The 10,665-nt window shown below is 45.4% G+C and overlaps 2 protein-coding genes and 1 non-coding gene across 3 annotated transcripts; 1 reads left to right on the top strand and 2 right to left on the bottom strand.

Moving 5' to 3' along the window:
• Window positions 1-1,953: 1,953 nt before the first annotated feature.
• On the top strand, window positions 1,954-2,346 carry LOC128707844 (uncharacterized). The gene is made up of 2 exons (XM_053802803.1): window positions 1,954-2,085; window positions 2,143-2,346. Exons 1-2 carry the CDS (start codon window positions 1,954-1,956, stop codon window positions 2,344-2,346), a joined length of 336 nt encoding a protein of 111 aa, XP_053658778.1.
• A 4,676-nt stretch (window positions 2,347-7,022) lies between these two features.
• Trnai-aau (transfer RNA isoleucine (anticodon AAU)) lies at window positions 7,023-7,096 on the bottom strand. The gene has a single exon. It is a non-coding gene; the product is annotated as a tRNA-Ile (tRNA).
• An 871-nt stretch (window positions 7,097-7,967) lies between these two features.
• Window positions 7,968-10,044, bottom strand: LOC128719266 (transcriptional adapter 2B-like). The gene is made up of 3 exons (XM_053812890.1): window positions 9,937-10,044; window positions 8,990-9,850; window positions 7,968-8,558 (listed from the first exon to the last, which is right to left on the bottom strand). Exons 1-3 carry the CDS (start codon window positions 10,042-10,044, stop codon window positions 7,968-7,970), a joined length of 1,560 nt encoding a protein of 519 aa, XP_053668865.1.
• Window positions 10,045-10,665: the final 621 nt, after the last annotated feature.

The raw sequence follows: 10,665 nt of genomic DNA, 5'->3' as shown, positions 1-10,665 counted from the left end.
ATCAAAGTATACACACCAAAAGCCTGCCGGCAAGTTGAAGCAGTTGTACTCTGCAGCATGTGATATAACTTAAGTAGGTAGAATAAAATTATGTTAAAAAGCACACAAACACACAAACACACACACGTAAGAGAATATAAAAATAGATGAAAATAACATTTGGAACATTTATTTAGCACAAAGCGCGTAGGAGGTGGTTCCATCTTTACCACAAACCGGAAATTATTCTCCATCCGCCGAGTTGTCCACTGTCATTATTATTACTTCTATTTACGAAACGCACGCGCGCACCTGGTTTTATTCACGCGCACGGCTTCCCGCTTCTTTTTGCTGTTTGATTAAAACCCTTGCTCAATTGTTGAACACCGCCTCACTAACACACTACCACTGCATTTGCAGGTGAAGTCAACACCGACACGATGCAGTCCAAATGGTGGGAAATGTGCATTGTATGGTAAAGATGTTCCCCGACGTCGAGTTATGTTCACATAAATATTCATTCTCACACGCACGCACACACCCGTACACCAAATCATTCATGGTTCTTCGCACATGCCAGTACAATATTCACACCCGAAAATGGAACGATTAACGCATACTTCGATACGGTAACACGATAGCGCCACACACACACACACGCGCGCACCCCATGCACGGTAGATCTGCACTCTTCAACTACAAACAAACTAGCGTGTGTGCAGCGAAAAATACACATACGGTTGAGGCGAGTATTATTTTTGGACAACGGTCCCACCGTACCCACAAGGGAGAGAAAATTCTTCTTTTGCCGTATGTTGCACACACACGCACACTTTCCGGACTTTAAAACAACCGTGAAGAAGATAGAAGAAAAGAAATCTTACCACACTAAAACTGCAACTAAAAAAACAAAAATGAATGCGATGTCTTTTCCTGTTCCTGGTGCCTATTTCACACACTTCCCACACAACCAAAGCCGATTCATTGAACCGAAAACTGCTACGGAGGTAAAACAGAGGCAGCCATAAAAAAAACCGTATGAACAGTCTTTTCTAACTTGGGTCTTCACTGCGTGCGACCAGATTTTAATCCATTGATGAAACTGGGAGACAAAATTAGATCACAGCCACAAATTGGAGCAATCTTTGCTGTTGCTGTTGGAGTGAACAGTGGAGCAGTAGCACTTTTGCACACGTTTCCCTTGCTATGCTTGCACTCCCCACAACACCACAACGGCACCGATGGAGACGGTTTTAATACCTTTTGTCGGATAAAGCAGTATTCCGGCACCGCGTGCACGAAAAACCCAACTCGTTCCGGCAGCGAATCACTTGACTGTGAACTTTCCACACGTAGTGCACAGTTTTCTACCTTGCTTGGGCGGTGGGAAAATACACTACACAGTGCACACACCTTTTTACGTACCTTCGATGTGTGTGTGCGGCTGAGTGTGAGTTTTAATCAAATGGGATTGAAAAATGGATATTTCATCACGAACACACGTTGACAGGCTGTTAATGTTTTGACCAAATTGTTCGGCTACACTGTTCAATGTGGTCGTTTTGAACTACATATTTGCCCATAGTTTGTATGACAGCGATGAGCGAGATGGAAGACAATCGTTGAAACAGTTGAAAAGGCTTTATTTCGCTATATGAATAAAACGGACACAAACACAAACAAATAAAACGGATATAAACATTTTCCGTTGAATGAAAGTTTCTTTAGCAACTTGTGCCTCGGCTTTATTCATTAAAACGCTTGTACACTGTTAATTACTTACGATAATGTATTAAACATCTTTTCCTACACAAACATCGACGAATGAAATTGACGTGCAAACATCACTTCTGTGACAGCACAGGGTGACAAACGAAAGTATACAAACGTTCCGAAACAATAACAAAGCAGTACAACTTCGACGCATTTCTACACCAATCTGCTGGATAAAACAACACAATTTGATCAAGCAGGATGGCCGATTTTGACTGGAACGATCATCACCGGCAGCAGGTTCTACAGGGCCGGCAAATATTAGAACGAACGTCTGCCAGTCTGGCCCGTTCGAATCAGATTGCCATCGAGACGGAACATACGGGTCATGAAGTGAGTAGTGCTTTCATTACATCGCAACCCACTTACTTACCCACTCATTTATTTTAGGTAATTAACGAACTTGAAGTGCAGCGCGAATCTCTGCTACGTAGCCAACGTCGTCTGGAGAGCGCCAATGACGATCTTAGCAAATCCGGTGCCATCATCCGTGCGATGAAACGTAACGTGCTGTACAATAAGCTCATCTTGATCATGATCATCGTAATGGAGGTGGTTATACTCGCAGGCATGCTTGCGTTGAAGTTCATGTAGCGAAGCAAATATACCGCAACCGAATGCCAAAGCTTAAAAGAAATGGTTTCTTTTCCCACTGGCTAATCTGGCTAATTGAATAAAATCCTGTAAAATCTGTGATTTATACACCATTTTGCGAAACATTCCAACAAACTTTCTCTTTCGCCTGTGGAATTAGCTCAGTTCGTGTTTATTGTATACTCTTATCAATATAATCGTGCATAATTAAAACATTGTTAAATCTTTAAAGGTTAATAAAAGAATACTCTAACCTTACTGCTGTATAAGGTCTTTAGAAGGCCACAAATTGCCGTTATTGTGTGTGGAGTTAGCCAAACTTCAATCCATTGCACCTCGGATACCTCGGAAGATCAACAAATCGAGGCTTTTTGAGAAGAGCCCCCGCATTCATCGAGCCGATATTGTGCTCCCAATATTGCTGGACTATTTATTTTTTAACACGTGCATGATAACTTCATCAACCGTGTGGTTGTTCAACAAGGATCGTATATCTTCATCGTCCATCGTGACGGAAAACAGAATCTTTGTGTTCTCGCGCATACGCGTCGTATGATCACCGACCTCTTCACCCTTTGCCGGCTGATGGCCGCAGCCCATAATAACGCGCCCGAGCACCTCCTCGACCGGTGCTTTCGGCCAGCCGAAACTGCGCAACATCTCATCCCCCATCAACATCTGCAGCAGTTCAGAAATTTTGCGCTCCAACATATCATCGCTCAGGAAGATCGGTATAGTGTCTTCATCCGTGCGCGCACGCTTCGAACCGATCGTTTTTGATTCACGTTTGCGCTTCACTTTCACCTCATCCATCACCTTTGCTTTAGCTTCTTTCGGGCGGGTTGTTGCTGTCGGTAGTGTGACCGGCTTTACCTGTTTGGTGGGTTCCTCCTTCGTGCGGGGAATCTCTTTCGTTACCTTTGCGACCGCTTTCGGCGGTGATTCTTTTGGCGAACGCATCGGTGCATCTTCCAACTTCAGTTTCATCGTACCACTGCTGCTGCCGGTTGGTTTTGTGGAGCTTGTAACGTTCTTCTTGGGCGATTTGTCCTCATGCGCCATTTTATCGACCTTCTTTGTAACGATCGGTTCCGCTGGTGTTGGTCGAGCAGTGACAGTCGCCGTTGCCGGTGATTTGGATTTGTTAAGCGAATCAACTTCCTTTTTAATAGTCGCAACATTTGGCTGTATCGGGGCTGCATTTGACAAGTCGATAAACTCGACTATACCGTTCTCGCCCAAAACTGCACCCGTGTCATCCACGATCGGTATCAGTTCGTATGGGACCGATGTGGTTGGCGGCATGCTTGAATTGCTTGCCGGGATTTCTACCACTTCGAACATTTCCACCGTTTGGTTGGTGCTGTAGACGTCCTCTTTTGCGGGGCCATCCTCCATCGTGGTGATCTGGTAGACGGCACCGTCTATTTCCACCGTTGCTTCCTTTTCCGCTTCCCGCTTTGCCATCAGCTTTTCCATCTTCTCTTTCTCCGTATCGTCGATTATTTTTTCCAAATAATCACTGTTTGTGAAAAACGGTAAGAAAACCATTTATTCAGTACACGTTAAAAAAAAAATCATTTTCGTATCACACAAATGAATTAACATGGGAGGCTCCTAATTATGTTGAAAAAAATAGATTTCTTTGAATAAATCTATTATTAGAAGTATCTACTTTACCGTAAACTTTACTGGAAGTCCATGATAAACTCCAATCCAAAATTACAGGCCAAAACAGCGAAATAGTGCAGTACTCGCAATACGTGGTAATCTCCAAAGTATGATTAAAAGTTAGAAAACATCATAGCTCAAAAACGTTTGTGGTCAATTTGAACATAGTATTTTTGCCGGCAATTTATAAACCTAAATAAAACAATCCCAGGAAAGGATATAATATAAATTTTATACTAGTTCAAACGGTGCGGTTTCTATGGTGTTCATCGATCAGCAGCTTCTGCTCTACATGCTGTAGCATGCCAATGAGGTTCCCAATGTAGGTGAAAACATTATCTTGTAGACCCAAAACAAACCAGCAGAACAAGCTTATATAATCCATTTTTATCGCATCGAATATTTTCCAATATACAATTATTTTAAGTCTCTTAGATTTGAAGTTAACCAACAAGTATTAACTTAATCGCAAAGTAAGCGATTTAAGTGTTTGCGAATTAACCCATATCACTTACCGGTGTTTTGTGCGCATATGTCGCATCAAGCAGTCGGACCGCTTGAACGTTCCCGAGCAAACTTTGCACTGCACCGGATTTTCTTCCGTGTGCGTCCGCTGGTGCAACACGATAGCGTTTTTGGTCGTAAAAAATTTTCTACACACCAAACACTCGTATGCTGGAAAGGTAGAAGAAACATAATAAAGCATCACTCCAAGCATTGATCGCCAACAAAAAGTCAACTCACGTTTCACGTCCAAATGGATCAGCTCGTGGCGTGTTAGATCATCCTTGCGAAAGAACGTTTTTGGGCATTTGTCACACTCGAACGGTTGCTCTCCCTTGTGCATGAACTTGATGTGGTCGTTCAGTCGGGCCTTCCGGTTAAACGTTTCGTCACACTCGCTGCACTCGAACGCATTGCCGCCACTGTGGTTGAGCATGTGCGTTCGTAGCTGCGTGGCCTGGATGAACCGTTTGCCGCACTCCTGACACTCGTGCGGTTTTTCGCCGGTGTGCGTTTTCCGGTGCCGGTTAAGCGTTTCACGCGCAGCAAACGTTGCCGTACACTCGTCACAACGGTACGGCCGTTCGCCGGTGTGCTTGCGCCGATGCTTTCGTAGCGCTCCCGTGGACGGAAACGACATCGGGCACAGATCGCACGGAAACGGTTTCTCGCCCGTGTGCGTGCGAATGTGTATGTTTAGCAGTGATGACCCGTAGAACGACTTCGAACAGTACGGACACTGGTAATCACGTTTACGCGCTCCCTTGCCCATATGCGAACGCAAATGCTCGCGCAGATTGTCAATGCGTGTAAATTGTTTGCCACAAACCTCGCACGGTAAGACTTCCACCTCTTTCGGGACCATACCACACTTGGTGTGCTTCTCATGCCGGTCCAGATGGTAGCGGCGGGTGAAATCCTTCCCACACGCCATGCATGCGTACGGTTTGCCCTCGTCGTGTGTCTTCAGATGCTCGTCCAAGATTGTCTGTGTGCTGCACTTTGCGTTGCAGTAACAGCACGGAAATGCGTCCGACTCCGAGTGGATAGAGCTCAGGTGTCGCTCCATGTACTCGTACGCCTTGAATGATTTGGGACAGAATTTGCACCGGATGTGACCGACGTGTGCCGTGCTGACATCTTCGCCACAGCAATAGCACGGATTATCCGGATTCGGATTGCAGTACTTGTGGAACTCTTCGCCCGGGTTGGCATGTTTGGCCGCTATGCGCTCCTTCAAGATAACGTCCTGCACCTCATCCACCACGCCCGGACACTTGTACTTGTGTGCTTTTTGTTCCTGAAAAGAAGTTGTAACATTTAGTTCGGTTCACTAATTCCTGGGAATTCTTACGAGCGATCACACGATCACTAGCTTCTGCTGCTTACCGACGTTGTTTTGAAAATTTTCTTACACTTCCCACAGTACTTGCTGCGCTTCATGTCCAGTATCAGTCGGCCATCGGCCGTTTCCAACAAATCCGGATCCGAGTCCGGATTGTCCGAAAGATCCTCGTAATCTTCATCACCATCCCGATCATCATCCGATGTGCTTCCGTACTCGGTTTTCTTATTAACCGGCACCAGATCAATCTCGTCATTACCGTTCACCTGAACGTTGACCAAAAGTTCTTCCTTCTTCGTCCCGCTCGTACGGACCCCTACACCGGTAGACTTTTGACCGACCATTTCCGGATACCCCTGCAAGAAACGTCACCCCCCTCGAGGATGCAAGCGTACTATTTCTCCGTAAATTGGATTTCACTTGTTCGCCACACTTCAACGCACAACACGGTAAACACTTTGGGGCAGATCGGTGAGCATTTATGCGCACCCTTGTTCTAGTCACGGCACGGGATTGCGCCTACAGTCAAACCAATCGCACGCACGAAAGCAGTGCACAGTGCAGGAATGCTGAAAAGACAGGTACACCAGTTTAGCGCTTACAGCACAACAACAAACCCAAGCCCTGGAATTTCCATCATCCAAGTGTCAAACTGCACACGTAAAGATGCTTGCGCACCGTAGCACGAAAAATGCTAATCCACGATACAATAAACGCACCACGCACGCCTTAATTCACGTTTATTGCTTACCCTTGGCCAAAGTTAACACTAGCACACCTTTTCACAACCGCTTTTCATCTTCTGCGTGCAAATTTTCAGGGAAATCGTGCGTGTTTTCACTTGATCGACCCCCTAATTGTTCCAATGTCTAGCGCGATTTGACATTACGACTTCAGTGACGCAGACACGTCAGCAGCGTTGCAGTTCAACAGGCGTTTTGGTGTAGATGTGTAGTGGTAAAATAGGCGCAGAAAACTCATCAATTTATTCAGCTTGATTACGTGGGATGACGCTGCGTCACTAGAGAGTGATGGTCTATATTTTGTTATTTTCTTTCGAATCTTCAACACGTTATAATGATTTATATTTTTTCTGCTTAAAAATAGCATAAAACTTAAGAAGGAGAAAATAAAAAAAGAAAAAAGAAAATTTCGTTGGCTCCAGAGAGGATCGAACTCACGACCTTCGCGTTATTAGCACGACGCTCTAACCAGCTGAGCTATGGAGCCAGATGCAAGCTGGTCATTATATTTACCATTTAACGCTGAAGCTTTCGTCACATCGTTTTCAGGTGCTATTCACAAGGTTGGAGCAACAAATATGTTTTCATTCATCTTTATGGTGCCTCATTTACTTAACCGAAAGGTTCTTACCTTTAGTTTAAAAAATACCGACAGCAAATGTATGTGTTAAAAACAGCCAATAATAACATAATTATTTCACACTATTACTAATATACCTCGACGTTAAAGAATTCAGAATGGTTAGTTTGAATAAAATAGAACTAAAAAGGGATTATATTTTAAATTAATTTTATTCTCCACGGTACTGTAGGTAAGAAGCCGCTGCTTTACAAAATAACGATTTATTTTACGATTAAAGACCTTCTTTCCCACATGCGCTTTACACAATTTTTGTTGTTTAATCCTAGTGGTGATTGAGTTGTTGCTTGCACCTATCCATTTGCACGGTAAGACGCTTACCGCTGTCGCTGTCTAGTTGCATGTAAAAAGCGTCTACTATCACACAGTGGGAATGTGAACTACACTTCGAATAATGTAACTATGGCATTGCTTACACAGTACGAGTGCGTGTGCACGATTGTTCCCGACAAAAACCGAGCGGGTTACAGCAAGAACTAGAATTCGTGCACGTTTAATTTACATCCCATCTAATTGTAGACCTTCAAACAGCTAAAGGTATAACTCCAAAACCCACATACCGCCTATCTCACGTATTAACCAGATAGTTTACAGCGCGATGAGATCGATCAACATCAACTTAAAACCGTTTTCTAAAGCGTCTAATACACGGTAAAACCTGGTGCCGTTCCGACGTTCTCGCGCCATCGGCACCAAAAATACGCGCTTGTTGATGAATCTAGTTTTGTGGGCTGGTCTGTAACCAACCGCGGCTGACCAGATACTTTTTCACGATGCTTTCCCCCACCGAATGAATGTTATGGTCTAGCGCGGGACGGCTAAGCAGAACCGTTTTTAACGTGAGATATCTGGTAACGGGCATGTTCAGTGAACTGCACAGTTGAATTTCATTAGACGTCAGCAGCTGGCCGCCGGGCTGTTGTGCCGGTTCGGATGCCAGGTTTCCGACCCCTGCGCCGCCGCTCGCCTGATGGGGGTGGAGGTGGAGCTTCTGGCCGCTCGTTGACTGATGCAGGCCGCCCGAGCTCGTCACCACCTCCCGCTGTGAGCTATCCAAGCAATTTTTGCTGCTGTATGAGTCGTCGGAGCAAACCCGGTCTTCGGTGAGGTGCGTGGGCTTTCGGTCGATGGAATTTAAGCTTCGGGCGTCGTTTTCGCTTCTTCTTCCCGATCCCACCGTCGATGGTACCCCTTGGGTCGCATTCACCTGACCCACCGACGACGCCGCTCCCGTTTGGCCCATTCCGCTGCCCAACACCGAGGATGCCCCTTTGGCGATCTCTCCAGAGGCGCCTCTGCTTCGGTTGTCCTGTCAAAATTTGTCGTATACAACCGGTGATCGACTGACCATTTGGACCGATTATACATGCAAGCTATTTCGGAAACCGCCGTACAAACAAAGGGCACAACAGCCACATCAGACAGTGACGCGCGGGAAGAGCATTGGGAGAAAGAACATGAGAGAGAAAAGATTGAGACCGATTAACTTCGCGGTTGGCAACATTGTATTCACAAGAAATAGCTCCCATGTATAATCGGTACCCGGCCCGGTGTGCTACTGTTGTTGCTATGGAAATGGAGCACGATAATTTGTAGTGAAATCGTTCGTACAATACACGAAACATCGTGACGAGAGTGTAGCTAATAAATCAACAATCTAATCATATCAATGCATCCGTACCTATCCATTTCCATGGCTTTCAACGGCACGCCGGTGCGGAAAGCTACGCATATACATACCGTCCGTCCATGTCCATATGGTCCCGTATTGCGATACTGCGCCGCAGCAACATGCTGCTCGAAGTGAACACATTCATCGACGCGTTGAATGCCATTCCAGCGGTAACGATTCAGCTCGGACAAACGAATCCGCAGCGCCCGTTCACGTTCGAGTGACGATATCAGCCTCTCAAACTCCAGCGACGTGTAGAACTGAGAGTAAGTGCGTAACCGTTCACGGAATTCACGCTGGTCGCGGGTCTGTCGCGCACGTTTCATGTTGCCGCGGAAGAAGTTGGCTATCAGTTGATAATCGCGCACCACTCGTTTCCTTCGCGCCCGTTCGCGTAACCGGCGGGTGTAGATATCCACCTGGGCTAACTTCAGCAGCATGTCCACATCTTCATCGTCCGGCTGTAACGACAGTGTAGAAACGAGCTGTTCCGCCGTTGGGTCATATTCACGCTCGAAATCATCCCGATTCGGCATGTAGCCCAGGGCGGCCGCTTCCTCGGCCGTGCAATCCATCGGCGGTAGCTTCTGTATCAACAGCTGACTGAGTGGTCCGGTATCGTCTGAGGTGTGGTCGGTCAGGATCGGGCGCTGATCGACTGCCGTTTGCCATGTATGCCGCCCGATGGTGCCATTGAGAAACTTCGACACATATTCGTCCTTTGCTTCCTCTGGTGTGCGGGTTTCGATGTGTTTGCTAATATCCTCCCAGTTACCGAAACCGTACTGTTCGATAGCATCGAGCAGATGCAGCTCTTCGCGTGCCGACCAGCCGCTTTTGCCACGGAAAATGGAAAGTATTCCCGAGTCCATAAACTGGTACGAGTGATCATTCCGATGCGGTCCGATTTCGGCACCTGCAGCAAAACACTGTAAACAAAACACAGTAATCAAGTAACCCAATGGGAGAGACATTTCTTCGCCTTCTTCATCTTCTTCTTTGCATCAACACCTACCGCTAGGCACAGTTCGAAGTCCGTGCACACCACGCAGTGCACGCGGATCCCCGATATATCTTCCTGGCAGTTGGTACATGTGTATTTGGCGAACAGTTCTGTGAACATTGGTGTAACCAAAGATTAGATACACTGCGGGAAAATCCACGACAAATTTTCGTCTCCCAGAACAGACGCTCGCACTTACCCGCCATCTTGGATGTGAGACGAAATTTCGATTATTCGTGGCTTATTTTATTTTTAGACCTGTCGTCGAGCAGTTTCCACAGACGTTCGAGCTGATCTGCATGACACGACGGCACACTGGGCATTTTAATTGGTCGACCAAAATTGTATTTTTCAAATATATTTGAAAAAATGTTCTATCGTAATTTATGAGAAAATTGGTTTAAAAAGTGATTTATTTGTAGTATTAAACGTGAAAGAAGCAATAGAAGGACACCTTTTTCAGTCAAGAACTAAAAGTTGTCTAATAAAACAGGCGTATTTATTTTTACTGTTGCATATGTACTGTTGTAAACCGATAGCACGTGCGTTTGAAAATTTTCAAATATCCCATGAGCGGCGAGCTGTACAGCAGAAAACTTACCTATAGAAATGATTCTTTGTAGCAAAATGTTAAATCAAATAATTAATAAATCATAACGCCTTCGTCAAAAAAAAAAAACATTCGATCTGCATCGTTTTTAGCTTAAACTTTATTCGTAGTTTCGATTTTTACAATTGTTT

This window comes from Anopheles marshallii, chromosome 2 (genome assembly GCF_943734725.1).
Source record: "Anopheles marshallii chromosome 2, idAnoMarsDA_429_01, whole genome shotgun sequence".
Taxonomy (NCBI): Eukaryota; Metazoa; Arthropoda; class Insecta; order Diptera; family Culicidae; genus Anopheles; species Anopheles marshallii.
The sequence above is the reverse complement of the archived record's forward strand: the minus strand, read 5'-3'. Positions and strand labels throughout refer to the sequence as shown.

Bases quoted from the DNA above. Each gene is read 5' to 3' on its own strand.
- LOC128707844 (XM_053802803.1), top strand. From the start codon at position 1,954: ATGGCCGATTTTGACTGGAACGATCATCACCGGCAGCAGGTTCTACAG. The intron at 2,086-2,142 runs GTGAGTAGTGCT...CATTTATTTTAG, and splicing joins CGGAACATACGGGTCATGAA to GTAATTAACGAACTTGAAGT.
- LOC128719266 (XM_053812890.1), bottom strand. From the start codon at position 10,044: ATGTTCACAGAACTGTTCGCCAAATACACATGTACCAACTGCCAGGAA. The intron at 9,851-9,936 runs GTAGGTGTTGAT...TTTTGTTTACAG, and splicing joins ACTTCGAACTGTGCCTAGCG to TGTTTTGCTGCAGGTGCCGA. The intron at 8,559-8,989 runs GTATGTATATGC...AAATTTTGACAG, and splicing joins CATATGGACATGGACGGACG to GACAACCGAAGCAGAGGCGC.